Source organism: Podarcis muralis, chromosome 2 (genome assembly GCF_964188315.1).
Source record: "Podarcis muralis chromosome 2, rPodMur119.hap1.1, whole genome shotgun sequence".
Taxonomy (NCBI): domain Eukaryota; kingdom Metazoa; phylum Chordata; class Lepidosauria; order Squamata; family Lacertidae; genus Podarcis; species Podarcis muralis.
Genome location: NC_135656.1, coordinates 115,104,587 through 115,124,160, shown reverse-complemented (window position 1 = coordinate 115,124,160; position 19,574 = coordinate 115,104,587). Strand labels below are relative to the sequence as shown.

The 19,574-nt window shown below is 43.6% G+C and overlaps 1 protein-coding gene and 1 pseudogene across 2 annotated transcripts in view; both read left to right on the top strand.

The window, feature by feature from the left end:
- Positions 1–1,257: 1,257 nt before the first annotated feature.
- Positions 1,258–12,524, top strand: LOC114592160 (uncharacterized; annotated as a pseudogene). Its single transcript, XR_013391265.1, has 2 exons — positions 1,258–2,808; positions 9,672–12,524. The product of XR_013391265.1 is annotated as an uncharacterized LOC114592160 (transcript).
- A 2,472-nt stretch (positions 12,525–14,996) lies between these two features.
- The window catches only part of LOC114592429 (tripartite motif-containing protein 10-like), a 647,260-nt gene continuing 642,682 nt past the window's right edge, over positions 14,997–19,574 (top strand). Inside the window, exons 1-3 of the mRNA XM_077922202.1 lie at positions 14,997–15,659; positions 16,078–16,520; positions 18,101–18,196. Coding sequence (XP_077778328.1) covers positions 16,119–16,520; positions 18,101–18,196 — 498 coding nt within the window. The 5' untranslated portion in view covers positions 14,997–15,659; positions 16,078–16,118. The remainder of the gene's footprint in view (positions 15,660–16,077; positions 16,521–18,100; positions 18,197–19,574) is intronic.

Here is a 19,574-nt window from a genome sequence, read left to right as displayed (position 1 = left end):
ACGATGGGGTGAGCTCCCGTTGCTCGGTCCCTGCTTCTGACAACCTAGCAGTTCGAAAGCACGCCAGCGCAAGTAGATAAATAGGTACCGCTCTGGCAGGAAGGTAATCAGCGTTTCCGTGCGCTGCTCTGGTTCACCAGAAGCGGCTTAGTCATGCTGGCCACATGACCCAGAAGCTGTACGCCAGCTCCCTCGGCCAATAAAGCAAGATGAGCGCCGCAACTCCAGTTGGTCACAACTGGATCTAACGGTCAGGGGTCCCTTTCCCTTTACCTTAAGGTAAAGGGAGCAGTATTTTTATTATAACAGCTGTATACAGGTATTACTGGACAGAGCCAATCGTCTTCCACCCCCCGTGCAATTATGGTGCTTAAAAAAAAAAAATCTTCCAACACATGAAAGAAACAGGACACGAAATTAATTTTGCAGATTCCAAATTGCTCTCTAACATGGAACATCACCACAAGAGAATAATCATGGAAGCCATCGAGATAGAGAAACACCCTCACAACATGAACAAGCGTGACGACACATCCCGCTTGCCAGACATCTGGAAATTAGCCCTCCCCACAAAAACTGACACCAGATCCAGAGGCACACAGAACGCCATCACCAATCAACCACACCAGACCCAAACCCAGACCCTCTCCACAGATAAATTACAGACACCATCCAGTAGCCAAACCATGGTGGCACCTCCGGATGCTGCACCCCCCTGCAATCCCTACACAGATCTGGCTGACACAGGCCACAAAACCACAGCTCGCCCCTATACACGAAGCCAAGCCAGAGCACAACTAAATGTAGTACACCCATCTTCTCAGAAAAACTCTTCACAAAGTTCAAGAGGTCAAGACACAAAGGCTTTAGCAACTAATCCACACCTAATGACCCACCTAAGTGGTACTCAGGATATCACTCAAGAAATCACTCAAGATATCCCTCAAGCAATTAAGGAACAAAAGAAGAAAAGGCACACTAGCCTGGGAACTTCCTCTCTGCCCAGAACATAGGAGGCCACACCTCCTCAACAGTATTTATAGGAACTCAAACACTGAGATCCTGCTCTGTTCCAGTAACAAGAAGCCGAAAGCACCAGCCTGAAGATGACGAGTGAGACCTCGTCGAAACGTCGGCTAGACACCCCAACTTTTACACGGGAAGATACCCGAGGACACCAAAACCTGCATATATATATATATATATATATATATATATATATATATATATATGCACACACACAGATTTTCAATTACACTAATCCAATAAAAGCCTCATTGACACAACACCAAATTATAATACAATTAATAATGCCAATTGTTCAGACGCCAAATGATACAATTTTGTTGCTCCCCACGTGAATTGATGGCTGGATAATTTACTTTATCTTCATTCCAAAATCTTACTAATTCCAATTACACACAAGTCAGAATAACAAACCCTTATACCACATCTGCAATTTTAACGACTTCTATTCACGTTAACACATCAAATAATTTACAGTCCTAGGGGTGAAGCATTCAAACTCTCTTTGTTCTTGTGTGTGGCTATTATTGTGTCCATAATGTTTCTTCCTGTCCTTGTACTGTATTATGTCTATCTTTTGTTAGTTGTCGCTGTTCTACATCATGTCTTGGGTGGAGCTAGTATTCCACAGCTGTTTCATAAGTTCTCCATTGCACCATTCCAAACTTCATTATTTTGCACCTTAAGCAGCAGCTGCAGAAATCATACTATCAAAATAAGTATACACCATTTCCTCTCAGCCTGGTGAGGAGAGGAAAGCTAGCTAGCTAGCTAGTAATGAACCTTCTTTGGCAAGCTTCCAGCCCACTGTTATTTCTCCATTCAGCCAATAAGAAGTTAGATCCAATTAAACTAAATTTGAAGTCTTTAGCATTATTCAGTTCAGCCTGAGGATAAAAAGTAGGGAATGGTGTCTCTCATAAACCTTTGGAAAATATAGTTTCTCTCCCTCCCCCCTTTTTTTCTTTACACACACAGTTCCATTTGATGTTATATTCCACATCTGCAATCCATTTTTCACTGTCATCGCCAATACATCCATGATTTTAACAAGTATTTCAGGGGAGAGTTGCCGAATCATAAATATAAAAAATCAAACTTAGTATAAAGAAGCCAAAGGCTTCCACCCCACTCCGACTTTTACATGGAATGATGTTGTTTTTCCAAGTTAAAACCTTAACGAGCTTGCAACTTTTCGATTATGTAGTTCATGATCTCACCTTTCCCAGCACGCCTCTGTAGATTAGTCCAAATTAAAATCTAATGAACAGAAATACCTCTGCTTCTTCATGGCAGCTTAGGAGAGTTATTGGCAGGCAAAGTGCTTTTGTACTCAGTGCCTCCCTGCCTCTCGCATTCCATTCCAGAGCAAGAGCCAGGTACCAAGACAATCTGTGAGTGAAGCCTGTTTCCCCATCCCTGGGGGGGATTTGCAATGGTGATTACCCTCAATCATACTTGTTTTTTCTTCGATAATTATCTCCCGCTGTTGTAGGAGTTGCCTCCATTAAGGCAGACCAGAACCGGAAGCCCCATGGGCAGGAGAATCCCTGCAGGGGCTCTGAAACTCCCTTTTCTTCTTCCCTCCCTCCCAGGAAGCTTCAACTTGCTCTGGCTTCTGGGCTCCTCAGGAAGCTGAAGCTGCAAACCTAGCTGAGACTGAACCTGCAACCCTGGCCAGGATGGAAGGAGGAAGATGGACGGTTGACCTGGTCAGGCTGTCTCCCGCATCCCTCCCCACAACCTCTGAGCATTCCCTCCCAGGACCCTTGCAGAAATCTGGTGAGTTCCAGAGGAGAGGAGATGGGGACAGGGATAGATGGATGGTGGAGGGAGAAAGAGGAAAAGATGGAGAGGAGACAAATGGAAGGAAGTTCCTGACAGGAAGAAGGAAGGGGTGAGGCCTTCTCCAAAGCAGCTCTTTGTTTTTGGAATCACTTTCATAAAGTAGTGGGAGCAGATTTTCTTCCTCCAGGCTTTTAAATCTCTCATTTTATTTCCACTGCGGGATTAACTGATGATAATGATGTTGCACACCAATCCAGAAAAATGGGTGAAGAGGGCTATGGAAATGCTTTCCTGTAATTATCATAGAATCATAGAGTTGGAAGAGACCACAAGGGCCATCGAGTCCAACCCCCTGCCAAGCAGGAAACACCATCAGAGCACTCCTGACATGGTTGTCAAGCCTCTGCTTAAAGACCTCCAAAGAAGGAGACTCCACCACACTCCTTGGCAGCAAATTCCACTGTTGAACAGCTCTTACTGTCAGGAAGTTCTTCCTAATGTTTAGGTGGAATCTTCTTTCTTGTAGTTTGGATCCATTGCTCCGTGTCTGCTTCTCTGGAGCAGCAGAAAACAACCTTTCTCCCTCCTCTATGTGACATCCTTTTATATATTTGAACATGGCTATCATATCACCCCTTAACCTCCTCTTCTCCAGGCTAAACATGCCCAGCTCCCTTAGCCATCCCTCATAAGGCATCGTTTCCAGGCCTTTGACCATTTTGGTTGCCCTCCTCTGGACACGTTCCAGTTTGTCAGTGTCCTTCTTGAACTGTGGTGCCCAGAACTGGACACAGTACTCCAGGTACAATTATTTATACTTCATATATTTAAATTGTTTCTATTACTTTTATTTTTTATAGACAGGATCAGAGTGGTACATTCCACCAGCATCCAAACACAATAAATGCATGCACCTCCCCAGTTTGATTTGTTTAGGGACAAAGGACCAATTATCATGATACACAATTCCTGTGGCTGGAGGCTCTATACATGGGATTGGGCAGAGGAAGACCAAAGGTGGCTAGTATTATAAGCAAATTGTGTAAACTTGCCAATCTTACAGACTGGGGTTGTGTGTGAAAGTGAGTGAGTGAGGGAGTGGGAGGGATAATAATTTAGAGCACCCCTGCAATTTTATCCACCCATAAGCTTACATGGAGAAACTGTGGTACAACTTTGGTACACAAAGCCAACAAAGAGACTCATAAGTTTATAGTGGCACCAGCTTTCCTGGACAAGAGTCCACTTTGTCAGACTGCAGCCCACAAAAGCTTAGGCCATAATATCTCTACTTACATTAGGTTCGGGTTGTAGAATTTCGGCGTGTGAACGCTACAAATGCCGCATAGCTCATCAATTTTTCTTGCCATTGTTCTTTTGTTGGGATTTCCTCATTCTTCCATCCTTGTGCTAACAAGACTCTTGCCGTTTTGTAGCATACATAAATAAGTTCTTTATTTTTTTTGGCAGGTCTTGCCCTACAATCCCTAACAAAAATGCTTCTGGTTTTTTTAACATGTTAATTTAAACATTTTTTTTCCATTCATTATATATCATTTCCCGTTATTTTTTTTTTTTACTTCTCTACATTCCCACCACATATGATAAAAAGTCCCTTCTTTTTCTTTACATTTCCAACATGTGTTTAACCAGGTTTTATACATTTTTGTTATCTGTACTGGTGTTATATACCATCTATACATCATTTTCATATAGTTTTCTTTCAAAAGAGAACAGTCTGTAAATTTTAAAAATATTTTCCACGCTTTTTCCCAGTGCTCAAATTGTATATTGTGTCCTATATCTTGTGCCCATTTGATTTGACCTCCTCATCTTTTATTTCCCATTCTAGCAAGATACTATATGCTTTGTTCAGCAACTTCACTTCTTCTATAACTTCCCTTTGAAATCTAGAAGTTGTATAACTAAATCCCTTCTTGTTGTCTTCCTTGTACATCTCTTGTAATTGTCTGTAGTGTAACCAACTCTGAAAATGATCTTTTATTTCCTCCTAATCTTTTAATTTCCATTTTCCTTCTTGATCCTTTAACAAATCTCTATATATAGGCCAACTAAATATTGATACATTTCCCACAGTTTTCATTTACCTAAATTGTCCATAAACGTCTTTACTTTACAAGTGATTCTTAAAGTCCAGCTAACGTTTTGATTTGCTTGCAGTAATCTCTTAGGCAAAATTATAAATTTCCCCCATTCTTTTTTAAATTCCTTATCTTCTTGACTGCAGAGTCTCGTGGTAAATTTTGTCATTTCGGCAGAGTCTAGCAGTTTGACTTGCCATTCTTCCCTAACCAAGATTGTTGCATATTTCCATTTTTGGGATAATAACATCCGTGCAGCTGTTGTCGCATACATAGTCTTTCCTGGTCTTTTGGGATCTCTGTACCTGTAATTCCTAATATAAGGCTTCTAGTTTCTTAACAAAAGTTGTTTTAAACATTTTTTCAATTCATTATATACCATTTCCCAAAATAATTTTGTTATCTTACATGACCACCACATCTCTTTTCTTTTCTTTTCTCTTCCTCTCTTTGGCAATCACTCATAGCTGAGTAAGATTATCTTCCACAAACGCGGTTTTAACAATGAGTCCGTAAGTGACTGTGGAGGCCAATTCTGGATCCACACGACCTTCCACAGAGGGGACATTTGTTTCCGGGTGGGAGTTGATCACAGTGTGGATTTGCCAAGCGTGCCTTCCTCTTAGCATGTTTCTCCCTTGCAACCCGAGTTTGAGTGTCCTCAAAGCCCATGACACGTTCTCCAATTGGAGCGCTCGCAGGCAAGCGTTTCCCAGTTGTTGGTATTTATACTACATTTTTAATATTTGTCTTGAGACAGTCTTTAAACCACTTTTGTTGACCACCAGCATTACGTTTCCCCTTTTTAAGTTTGGGGTAGAGTAGTTGCTTTGGAAGATTATAATCAGGCATCCGCACAACATGGCCAGGCCATCAAAGTTGATGTTGAAGAATCATTTGCACATACAGTAAAAGGTACCCATGTCTCTTTACATTTCCAGCAGGTATTTGAATTTGTTCTATACATTTTAAATAACTTGCTAGGAGTCAAATACCACTGATACATCATTTTCATATAGTTTTATTTCAATGTACAACAAGCTGTAAAGTCCAGATCTGTTTTCCAAAGCCTCTCGCAATCTGCCATTTGTATATTATGTCCTTAGTCCTTTGCCCATTTAATCATAACTGATTTGACTTGTTCATCCTTTGTTAACCATTCTAGGAGCAAGTTATACATTTTAGACAGATTTTTGTTGTTACTTCCTAAGAGTTCTTTTTGAAATTGTGATATCTCATAACTAAAACCTTTCTTTTTGTCTGTCTTAAAGATATTGTTTAGTTGATGGTACTGTAACCAGTCAGTTACAGCTTCCCTTATCTCTTCAAAATCTTTTAATTTTAGTTGGTTTTCATCTTCAGTTAACAGCTCTCTGTAAATTGGCCAATTACTTCTCATATTCCGTTTTTTCAGAGATATTGCTTCAAGGGGGAAAGCCACCAGCAATTTTTTATTTGCTCAAGCAAATTGTTATACTTCTCCCATACCCTAAAAATTGATTTTCTTACTATAGTGGTACCTCAGGTTAAGAACTTGATTCGTTCTGGAGGTCTGTTCTTAATCTGAAACTGTTATTAACCTGAAGCACCACTTTAGCTAATGGGGCTCCGGCTGCTGCTATGCCTCCGGAGCACAATTTCTGTTCTTATCCTGAAGCAAAGTTCTTAACCCAAGCTACTATTTCTGGGTTAGTGGAGTCTGTAACCTGAAGCTTCTGTAACCCGAGGTACCACTGTATATGATTCTGAAAAGCTCTATGCACCTCCCAGATCTAAAATACCTCCTAGAGGTATTTTAAAATGTCCTCCCAGATCTAAAATACCTGTGTTTTCCAATGTAATCAATTCCCGGTTCTAGCAGATACAGGATGCTTCATACTAAAGTTTCAAATCCAGCAGGGTGAAAGAAGAAGAGAAGAGTTTGGATTTGATATCCCACTTTATCACTACCTTCAGGAGTCTCAAAGCGGCTAACATTCTCCTTTCCCTTCCTCCCCCACAACAAACACTCTGTGAGGTGAGTGGGGCTGAGAGACTGAGAGACGTCAGAGAAGTGTGAGTAGCCCAAGGTACCCCAGCAGCTGCATGTGGAGGAGCGGAGATGCGAACCCGGTTCCCCAGATTACGAGTCTACCGCTCTTAACCACTAAACCGCATTGGCTCTCTCTCCTCTCTCTCTTACAACTGTAAATAATATATATTTTATCCTTGGTTTCTTCCCTTGCCAGATAAACCTAGATATGTCTTTTTGCCATTTTTCAACGCATCCTGTGTTGCCTATCGCCATGACTGATTGGAATAAAAATGACATTTTTGGCAATACATTATTTTTTATTACTGAGATTCTTCCCCAAAATGATAAATTCATTCTTCCCCATAGATCTAAAACTCTTTTTCTTTCTTTCCACACATTCTAAAAATTGTGTTTACAAATATTAATATTCTTAGCTATCAACCAAACTAAGTATTTGACTTTTTTATGTATAGCTACCGTAACTCTGTTTTCTGTTGTAATTCCTTTTTGACTTACTCCGTCAGGTTTTTTACCAAAAACTTAAGTCTTATTCTTGTTTAGTTTAAAGCCTATGACCTGCCCAAAGTCCTGTATCTTTTCTAACACCTTTGGTAGAGTATTTTTGAGATTACAAGGTCAACTACAAAAGCTTTTAATTTACCATATTTTTCGCCCTATAGGGCGCACCTAGTTTTTTTGGGGGGAAAATAAAGGGGGAAAAATTATTTTTCCCCCCCAGGCACGGGGCTGGGGAAGCCTGAGCTTCCCCCGACCCCAGAACAGGCTGCTATCCGCAAGCCTAGGGAGCCCGATGGGAGCTCCTGCCAGGCCCCCCAGGCTTGCGAATATCTGCCCGAAGCCTGGGGCGTGCTGCTCAGCACGCCCCAGGCTTCAGGATGCAGGCTGCTATCCACAAGCCTGGGGAGCCCGGAGGGAGTTGCCGCGGGCTCCCTAGGCTTGCGGAGAGCTTCCTGAAGCCTGGAGAGCGAGAAGGGTCGGTGCACACTGACCCCTCTCGCTCTCCAGGCTTCAGCGAAAGCCTGCATTCGCCCTATAGGATGCACACCCATTTCTCCTTCATTTTTGGAGGGGGAAAAGTGCGTCCTATAGGAAGAAAAATACGGTATATGTTTTATTTCCTTCTGTTATTCCTCTATGTAATTTCTTTGCTCTTATCTCTCCAGGGCCTCTAATACCAAATTAAATAATAATGGTGATAGGGAACATAATTGTCCTGTCCCTTTCGTTATCTTACACTTTTCTGTATCTAACCCTTATTAACAATCAGCATGGCCTGTTGCTCAGAATAAATGACATCAATTCCTCTCCCAAATGCTTCCCAAAATTCATTTTTTTCTATGAAAACCCATGAGACGTTATCAAAAGCCTTTTCAGCATCTATAAACATTGAGGATGCTTTATCTCATTTCTTACTTCCAAATATTCAATAATATCAATTATATTCCTTATGCTATCCTTCATCTGACATACTGGACTGATTGTGATGAATTATTTCTGCTAAAACACCTTTCATTCTATTGCCCAAAATGTTAGCGATACTCTAATTGGAGTATTTTTCTGACCTTTTAGTTCAAGAATTATTGAGTTGTGGTCCGAAAGTGTTCTTGGTTGCATTTCTCCTTTTTTAATCTATGGACTCCCATCCTACAGGAGACAGTGGTGGCCAACAACTTGGATAGCTTGAAAAAGAGGATTAAATTGATGCCTGTGCTCTGCCCTCACGGTCCTAGGCAATAATGCTTCTTAATACCAGTTTCTGGAAAGCACAGGAGGGCAGAGAAGGCTCTTATGCTCCAATCCTGCTTGCTGGTTTCCCATAGTTGGTGTCAGGAGCTTGTACTACTCTCGAGTAGGACCCTGGCAGAGACACATGTCCGACTGGCATGTTCTGTCCCTCCTGGTCGTTCGTTCGGGAGCTTTAAAAGCTTTCTTCTGCCCAAACATCACAGGGACCGATGCCAACAGACATCAGCACACTTGGGGATCCGCAGAGTGTTTGCAGCTTGCATAACAGAACTCAGAAACTCATCATTTTGGCTATTCTACTTTGTTTGCATATAAACACACACGGAGCACTGCAACATGGCTTCCTCTCTCTCTAGCATCAAACAGCAAAATAGAAAGAACAAAGGACACTAGTCCCACTTCACGGAACACAGTATCACAAACATCCTGTCTTCGTCACTTCCCACACTGTGGAGTCAAAACATACACCGTCATGTGATAGACATAAAACCCATGACTGCAGTCACAGAGCAGGAATCTTAACAGTTGGCCTCTGTGAGAACAGGATGCTGGACTAGGTGGGCCTTTGCCAGATCCAACAGGGTCTTCTTATGTTCTAAAATATTGCAATATTTTTACAGTTACATGTGGCATAGTAACACTAAAGTTTTACTTCTTACTCATTGGAGAAACTACTACTAGAGCCTGAGATCATTTCCTCAGAAAAATACAGAGATGTGTCTAATAAGTCAATTTCACCATAGATCTGCATTATAAAATGATGCTGTATTACTTAGTGTGAATGGAGTTATCATGTGTTGCTCTTGCCATTTTCTCATCTGCATTGCTATAAATTGGAACATAGAGAGGACAGTGGAGAATGGGGAAAGTGTTAAAATAACAGAATGTGGACATTGGGTTTGGAATGTGTTCAGTCCCTTTCTTGTCTTTCTTGAAAGTCTTAACAGAATTCTCTCATCTCTACTCCCAAACAGGTGAGGAAGATGACGACCAGTATTCTATGGAGCCTGTGAATTCATTAGGAAGAACAAAGAAACAGTTTAAATGCATGGAATGTGGCATGTACTTTAGTCACAGGGGAAGACTGAGGATACACCAACAAATTCACACAGGGGAGAAACCATTTAAATGTATTGAATGTGGAAAGAGCTTCAGTCAAAGTGGATCACTTAGAAGACATCAACGAACTCACACGGAGAAACCATTTAAATGTATTGAATGTGGAAAGAGCTTCAGTGGAAGTGGATCACTTAGAATGCATCAACGGACTCACACGGGGGAGAAATCATTTGAATGTATTGAATGTGGAAAGAGCTTCATTCAACGTGGAAACCTTAGAATACATCAACGAACTCACACAGGCGAGAAACCCTTTAAATGTATTGAATGTGGAAAGAGCTTCAGTGAAAGGGGAAACCTTAGAATACACCAACGAACTCACACGGGGGAGAAACCATTTAAATGTATTGATTGTGGAAAGAGCTTCAGTGAAAGGGGATACCTTAGAAGACATCAACGAACTCACACGGGCGAGAAACCATTTAAATGTATTGAATGTGGAAAGAGCTTCAGTGAAAGGGGATACCTTAGAAGACATCAACGAACTCACACGGGCGAGAAACCATTTAAATGTATTGAATGTGGAAAGAGCTTCAGTGAAAGTGGGAAACTTAGAAGACATCAACGAACTCACACGGGGGAGAAACCATTTGAATGTATTGAATGTGGAAAGAGCTTCAGTGAAAGGGGAAACCTTAGAACACACCAACGAACTCACATGGGGGAGAAACCATTTAAATGTATTGAATGTGGAAAGAGCTTCAGTGAAAGGGGAAACCTTAGAACACACCAACGAATTCACACGGGGGAGAAACCATTTAAATGTATTGAATGTGGAAAGTGCTTCAGTAGAATTGAACACTTTAGAACACACCAACGAACTCACACAGGGGAGAAACCATTTAAATGTATTGAATGTGGAAAGAGCTTCAGTGAAAGTGGAACACTTAGAAAACATCAACGAACTCACACAGGGAAGAAACCATTTAAATGTATTGACTGTGGAAAGAGCTTCAGTGCAAGGGGAAACCTTAGAACACATCAACGAACTCACACAGGGGAGAAACCATATAAATGTATTGAATGTGGAAAGAGCTTCAGTAGAAGTGGATCACTTAGAAAACATCAACAGACTCACACTGGGAAGAAGCCATTTAAACGTATTGAATGTTGAAAGAGCTTCATTGAAAAGGAACACCTTAGGAAAAATCAGCTAACTCACACGGGGGGAAATTATAGATGTATGGAATCTGGAAAGAGCTCCAGAGGGAGTGGAGACCTTAATATTCATAAGCAAATTCACACAGGCGGATAACCATATAAATGTATGGAGTTTTCCACTCAGGGTCCCCGTGTTCCTGATAAGTGACGATGACTGTCAAGTCTCTGGATGTGCAGAAAAGAATTTGGTAGTGTTTGTTTTCCATCTTCGGGGCTGTAGTAAAGTTATAATTGTTTAAAGAAGTATTCCTTGGTCAAGTAAAAGAATGTGGCCTTGTGGGTATTGTATCAGCCGCAAGGACCCTGGGAAAGGGAGTTGTGTATCTTTAAACTCCAGACTCTCTGTCTCCTTGAAGTGAGAGGTTTATGGGAGGAAAGGAACCCTTGATTAATGAAAGGCTTGACACCTGGGTTTGGGGGTGTGAACCTCTTTTCCCCTCCCGGAGGTTATTTGTTTTCAAACTGCTGAGAATTGGGGATCTGGTTAATTTCCACAGGTGGGAGGAAGATTCTTTGATTGGGGTTCAAACCAAAACCTGACCCAGCTGCAAAAGAGTGAGCTGATCAAATTAAGCTTCTTGATTGGCTAAAAGTTACGACGCTAAGTCAGAATTGTAAATAAAAGGATCAAGGAATTGTTTGTGAATTGCGCTCTCTGCCATTGCTCTGCAACTCACAAAGATGCCCGGCTGTAACATCGATAGCCGTCGTTTCGTCCTTTGAAATGGAAATCCTCAACATCTTCTGAAAGCAGTTGCTTGAAAGGACGCTTGCTATTCTAACTGTGTTCATTGTGAGTATGTAAGCTAGTTAACTTTGCAACGTTTTTATTTTTGTGTTTGTATGACTCAAAAGAAGTGCCGGTTGATTTTCAACTTGTCTTCAGTTATTCTTTTTAAATAAACTTTTAAAAAAGAGAACCTGTTTGGTATTTGTGCCTTTTCCGGGGGAATAGCTAAATCCTAGCCTTCCGCTTAGTTACGCTCTACCGTGTGAATTTCTGTCTGCAAGTCTGTGGATTCAGCTTGTAGAAAGGGGGGAATTGCCAGGTTAATGGGACACACCCTTCTCCCTGGGTTGTGGCTCTGGGTTCCCCTGAATAAAGGGAGTGGTGGCAGCCCTACCGGTGTAATTTCGGCCTGTGTTCGTGAAGAGTAAACCCTCGCCAACCTGCTCAAGAAACCTGGTCTGGCCGGAGAGCAAAGACAGGTGATGGAGGAGCACATGGGGGCGAGCGGCGTTACTACAGGGGCCATGCTGTTTGGAGACCCTTGCTTTTTTAATTTGAACTGTTGATCTGGATAGCTTGGAATCTGGCATTCTGGACTTTCCCCACAATGCTGCTTATTGGTCAGAACAGAGAGCTGGATCTGGATTTCCTGCTTCAGTGCATCATTCCCACGTACACTTCCTCAGTTTGTGAATATGGCTGCTTTGGATTCCTTTGGGCCAGTTACTAATAATCTACTTTTGTTGTTGTTCAAAATGGGTTTTTGCTGGTAATGGGTTCATGAAATTTCAATAAAGCAAAGATCCCTTTCAAGAGATTTATTCTCATGTATTCCACTGTATAGTTTGGTTGGTCTGTGCCACCCCCCTGCCCGGTCGTTTTGTTTCTTGCAGAGCGCCCAGTCTTTGGTGAAGTGTGTTTGTTGCGCAAGAACTCCAAAGCAGCTTTAATTACGAAACCTGAATTTTCCTGTGTGTGACTGAATCCCACCCCAAAACAGAGATGGTTTGGAAATGTCCTTTGTCAGATGCATGAAGCATGAATGTAAGCTTCTTATATTTATCTCTACACACACACACACACACACACACACACACACACACACACACAAACACACGCACATGTGTTCATGGGTGGAAAGAAAAAAGTGAGGTCAGACAGACAATGAAATTCAAGGAATGTAGAAGGGCAGGTTTATGGAAATTAAACTATTATCCTTAACACTTTCCCAAACTTGGGGAACCCAGTGAGCCATAAAAGTAGGAGAGCAAAGAGCTTGAAGACAAAGAGCACTTAGTGGCAGAGCAGGTGATGCTGATGGCGGCGAATGAGGAGGTGGAAGAGATTGGGGGGGGGGGTGGAGATTCACTTGGGACAATGCCATTATCCAAGAGGCTGGGTTCTACAGCTTCTCTCTATAAAGTTTGAAATTAATAAGGACTGTTAGAAACTTTCCCTTGTCTTTATACTTTCTTGGGCTACCATCCAACAGCACCCTAACAGGTGCAAATAGCCATGGGCACAAGTCTCTTGGGGTGGGGAGCCCACACAGAATACCAGTATGCCCAAGGGTCCTGATCCAAGGAAGAAGCCAGCCAATCCATAAACAGGTTGGAGCTCAGAGCGGCCAGACTGGCCCTCCACTTTCAGATGTGATGGAATCTATAATCCCTATCAGCAGACCACATAGCAGACCTCCCAGGCGGAATGGAGCCTTCGCCAACAGGTTTTGCAGCAAATAGGGGATCACTTTGTCCTCCCAAGAGTGGACCTGTTTGCAAGTCCAGAAAACCAAAAGGTGGAGCTCTTCTCCTGGTTCAGGACCCAGGGAGCAATGGGCATGGATGCCCTGACTTCCTCTGGCTGGGGGTGGGCTCACAATGCCTTTGCACAGCCTTAATCCAGCTATTTCTCAGGCGAGTCAGATCTGCTTCACTGTGGTAGCTCTCTTCTGGCCATGGAGGGTCTAGTTCACAGAACTCATGGCCCCAGAACTCATGCTGGAGGACTTATCCACTGCGGGGAGGCCTTTTCCACCTGACCCGGAGGGCAGAATCTAGCCTCCATATTAAAAAATAATGCTGAAACAAACTCTTGGGTTGGGGCAGTGCTTAGGGTCTCCTTTTCAGGTCTCCGTTATTGGTTTTACTGCCCCAAATGTCTAAAATGCTTTAAAATGGCTTTTAATCTGTGGGTATTTAAATTTTATTGGAGGTGGCTCCAATACTTTGGCCACCTCATGAGAAGAGAAGACTCCCTGGAAAAGACCCTGATGTTGGGAAAGATGGAGGGCACAAGGAGAAGGGGACGAGATGGTTGGACAGTGTTCTCGAAGCTACAAACATGAGTTTGACCAAACTGCGGGAGGCAGTGGAAGACAGGAGTGCCTGGCGTGCTCTGGGGTCACGAAGAGGCGGACACAACTAAACAACAACATTTAAATTTTGGTTGTTTTGCTTTAAATGAGCGCAGGATGCGCCTGGGAAGAGAGGAGCTTGGGAGAAGGGGGGGTAATTACAGTGCTTCAGAGTAGGGGGAAATACAGTGGTACCTCAGGTTAAGAACTTAATTCGTTCTGGAGGTCTATTCTTAACCTGAAACTGTTCGTAACCTGAAGCATCACTTTAGCTAATGGGGCCTCCTGCTGTCACCGCACGATTTCTGTTCTCATCCAAAGCAAAGTTCTCAACCCAAGGTACTATTTCTGGGTTAGTGGAGTCTGTAACCTGAAGCGTATGTAACCCGAGGTCCCACTGTATGGGGGAAATGGGGCAGGCTGGGTAAGGAGCACATGGCATAGGCAGTTAGTGACTAGTGCTCCTGTGAAAGCTCTGACTGACCCCTGGAACATCTGAATGGCTCTCTCCCACTTTGTGGAGCCCACTTGGCTCCCTGGTCTACTCCAGAGCTTAGGGCAAAGAAGCAAGCTAGGAGGCAGCTCAAACACAACTGGAGGAAAGATCCCGTCAAATGTTATCAAAAATTGGAAAGGGCTCCCCACCAAGCCTACCGAGTGGCAGTGAAGGCAGCCAAGAAAGGCATACTGCCATGGACCGACTGGATGAGGAGTGGTGGGAGACACAAGCTGGGGGACCCCTAAGAGAACCCCCAGGGGAAGAAAGCTCAGAGCTAGGGGCGTAGAGGTGGGATGACAATGGGTGGTCAGAGGGAGAAAAAGGAGTAGACAGGGAGGAGGAGGAGGAGGAGGTGTCAGAAGCTGAAGGGGCAACAGGGCTTAGTGAGCAGGGAGAGTCTGCACCAGAGAGAAGTCCAGAACAGAGGCAGAAAGGGGGGGGCAAGAAGAAGAGATCAGACAGGCTGCTGGAGAAGCCAGGGAATCTTCCTCCTACTGTGACCAGTTCCCTTCCTCTTGATCTCCCAGAACACACAGAGGAACAGCCAGTCTATATCTGCATCAGGAACAATATGGGTGGGGCTGAAGTGTCAGGCAAAGTTCATGCTAGAAAGGCCAAAGCAGTTACTCATTAACCATTTACTGTAATATTTCTGATTTTAAAAAGCCTTCCATGCCTCCCCCAAAGAAACGATGTCTTTGTTCTCTTTAGTAGAAAGACGTCTCACACAAATGCTCAATTCAATAACGATGGAGAAGGGTGGTTTTCTTTCTTTCTTTCTTTCTTTCTTTCTTTCTTTCTTTCTTTCTTTCTTTCTTTCTTTCTTTCTTTCTTTAAGGTGGAGCAAAGATGAAGAGGAAATCAGTGATATTTGAGAAGTGAAGGGAGAGAGGGAGGAAGATGAGCATTCCCAGAAGCACCATTTAAGGCAACAGTTCCTGGTTGTAGTTACATCATGCGCACTTCTCTGCCCTGTCATAAAGAAAGGGCGAGGAAGCAAGAGCAGGAATAGCTGACCGGGGGAAAAAGGAAACCTCAGAATTTCTCGTCGATCAGTCAGCGCAGCATCTTGGCAGCAAGAGAAAGCTAATCCAGGGGTGAGTATTTTACCACTAGACCCCAATTTATGCTCCCAGGCAGCTGGTTGCTCAGAAAGGGCTGTTTTCATTCAGTTCTCAGTGAGCCTGCAGGGGTGTTTTAACCCTTCCCTTCTCCTTCACAATCCTGTGGAAAATAAGACATCCATACAGAAACTGTTAGCCCCAGGCAAGAAACTTCCATTGCAGACCACAAAAAGGCCAAGCGTTTTTAAATTTTATTTGTTCCACTAGGATGGTGGAGCTATTTAATCTATTTTAGCTCCAGAATGTGCTTGAATCCACACACACACACACAGTCTGGAGGCACCTTCACTCCCCACTGGAAGGATTTGGAAATGCTTATTGACCAATAGTCCCCCCCCCCAACTGGCCTTTATCCTCTAGCTGCTTCTCATTTTGCTTTTTTTTTCTACAGCTGCCTCTTCTGTCAACAAATCCGCAGACTCTTCATCCACCATGGCCTCCTATTCTCCATCCACAGATGTGGAGGATGAAGTTAAGTGCCCCATCTGCAGGGACTATCTGACAGACCCCGTGACCTTGGACTGCGGCCACAACTTCTGTCACGGCTGCATCCAGAACTGTAGCGATAAATGGGAAGAGAAGGGTGTGGGGGACTTGGAGTGTCCTGTCTGCAGAGCCAAGATCCAGAAAGGGAATTTCCGTCCCAATTGGGACCTGGCAAATATATCAGAAAAGTTTAAACTCCGAGGAAAGGAGCTATGTGAGAAACACAAGGAAAGACTCCACCTGTTCTGCAGAGACGATAAAGTATTGGTGTGCATATTTTGTGAACGTTCCCCGGAACATGAATCGCACACTGTGGTCCTCAAGGAAGAAGTTGTCCAGGAATACAAGGTATGAAGTCATTTTGCACTTGGTAACTGACTCCTTCCTCCTCCCCACCATTCGTTCTCTTTGCAGAATATTGTCTCAGTGTGTCTGGAAAATAACTCCCACTGCAAGGGTGCTTCTAGTTTTCTGTCCCCTCAGCAAATTACCAATACTGGAGGGTACCTTCTGCCCTTTCCCTTCAAATGAAAACAGCTCCTATTGCTCCAACACCACAGCAAGGGGAGGGCAGGGGCTAGATCAGGGGTGAGGAACTCCGGCCCTGTAGGTAGTGGCCTCGGTCCAGTATACCTGAAGGAGCGTCTCCACCACCACCACTCAGGTCCAACACTGAGGTCCAGCGCCGAGGGTCTTCTGACTGTTCCCTCGCTTCGAGAAGCCAAGTTACAGGGAACCAGGCAGAGGGCCTTCTCGGTAGTGGTGCCCGCCCTGTGGAACGCCCTCCCACCAGATGTCAAAGAGAAAAATAACTACCAAACTTTTAGAAGACATCTAAAGGCAGCCCTGTTTAGGGAAGCTTTTAATGTTTAATAGGTTATTGTATTTTAGTGTTTTGTTGGAAGCCGCCCAGAGTGGCTGGGGAAACCCAGCCAGATGGGAAGGGTATAATTATTATTATTATTATTATTATTATTATTATTATTATTATTATGGGGGCTCCCATCTTTCCCCTAAAAAAAAATCTGTATTAAGGGATTCTTTGTTTTGACATTTCCTGGAACATTTTGTAAAGGATAGTTTCATCCATCCCAAGAGGTGAAGAACACCCTTCTCCTCATTGCAAACACAACAGCTGTGCGGTCTGACAGGAGAATCTTAGGGTTCATCCACACTTATGCTTAGTGGCGTAGCAACGTCAGGTGGTACCCGGTGCAAAAATTTCTCGTCATTCCCCCCCCCCATTGAAATTATTAAAAGAAGGAAAAATGAGATACTTACAGTTGCAGGTGTTATTTTCTGGTTTATTTACTTAACATTGTAGGCAAAAGCACTTAAAACCCTTTTTCCGAACTTTGTTCTCTGCAAATTTTGAAATCACATCATCAAAATCAATTCCTCTCGCTACTTTATTTTCAATTGACAAGATGGCCAAGCCAGAGATCCGAGCTTGACTCATCCTGGACCTAAGATAACTCTTGATTAATTTTAGTTTTGAAAAACTCCTCTCACATGCTATCTAGCAATGTAAACTGAACTTTAGAATAACTTCATAATTTGAATTAAGGCTGAAATCAAACAGGAAATTGCCCTAAAAATGGCAATTATACATATATTTGTATTTACCTTTTAGGCTATGTGCCTGTTTCAGCAATTCACATAAGCCTCTAGTAAAAATATCATTTATAGAAATAGCAGGAGTTATACAAACGGGTCTTACTCAAAAATGACAGAAAGCACTTTGCAACTACTCACTTAAAACCTAGGATCGCATCCTCTGCAAGGAGACAAAGCAGCTCCAAGCCTATCACTCTTCCTAAGCACAGGGCCGGCCTTGTTCCCAGGCGCTTGAATACATGGCAGAAAATAAGCATATCGTCCACCTCTACTCTCTGCAAATCAATCCTGAGTTTTTGTTTTCTCTTCAGAATGTGATGGATAGCTGCCTGGAGAATCTGCTGGAGGAGAGAGAGAAGATTCTGGTAAAAAAAGCAGCGGTGAAAAGGGAAAGCCAAGACCTTCTCGTAAGTGACCTGGACACTGGGAAAGGAGGACATAAACTATCACCTTCATATTGAAAAACTTCATATAAAACACAGAGAAACAAAAGCCAAGAGGTAGCCCAAGTGCTCAGAACACCTGTCCTTTTGGAAAGGCCTCATCTCTCCTAAAATTTGTTAGCTGGGATTAATGCCCGCTGAACTCAGTGTGATTTTCTTCTGACTGCACTGGCTACGAATTAGTTTCCGGGCCCAATTCAAAGTGCTGTTTTTAACCTATAAAGCACCTCAGCAACATCCAAAGGCCCTGATCCACTAGGCGCTGGGGTGGATTGCAGAGTCAGGCCTAGGCTGCCACTAGGGGGCAGCAAAAAAGCAGCTCCGGCTCACCCAGCCCTACCCGTTGCCACCCCACCACCGCATTTACCTGGCATGGGGGTTCTGGATTGTGGGCTCTGTTGGTTGAAACTGGAGCCTCAGCAATCACCCCCTCCTGCCAGGAAAAAACCAGGACTACTACAAGAATACGCACATGGCAAAAAGGAGTTCCAGGCCCTGGTGGGCTACCCCCTTACCCACTTGGGATGGCCAGGTGGATAGCCAGCCAATCAGGATTTTCTTGCTTCACTTTTCACTTCCCTCTGTGGCCCCCTAGTCTCTTGCTATGGCCCCCTTAGAATACCATGGGGGGCCCCCAGTTGGGGGACACTGCTTTACACCACCAGCCCTTTCTGGGTCAAATTACTTGTTACAATCCTTGGCACTTTACCCACAACGCTTCCCACCCAGTCTAGAAGTCTCAGAGTCAGCATCTTCCTGACTTCTCATCGTGCCTTTATATAATAATAATAATAATAATAATTTATTATTTATACCCCGCCCATCTGGCTAGGCCTCCCCAGCCACTCTGGGCGGCTTCCATAAAAACCAAAAATACAATAAAATATCACATGTTAAAAACTTCCCTGAACAGGGCTGCCTTAAGATGTCTCTTGAATGTCAGGTAGTTATTTATCACTTTGACATCTGCTGGAAGGGTGTTCCACAGGGTGGGCGCCACTACCGAGAAGGCCCTCTGCCTGGTTCCCTGTAGCTTTGCTTCTCGCAATGAGGGAACCGCCAGAAGGCCCTCGGCGCTGGACCTCAGCGTCCGGGCAGAATGATGGGGGTGGAGACGCTCCTTCAGGTATACTGGACCGAGGCCGTTTAGGGCTTTAAAGGTCAGCACCAACACTTTGAATTGTGCTCGGAAACGTACTGGGAGCCAATGCAAGTCTTTCAAGACCGGTGTTATATGGTCTCGGCGGCCGCTCCCAGTCACCAGTCTAGCTGCCGCATTCTGGATTAGTTGTAGTTTCCGAGTCACCTTCAAAGGTAGCCCCACGTAGAGTGCATTGCAGTA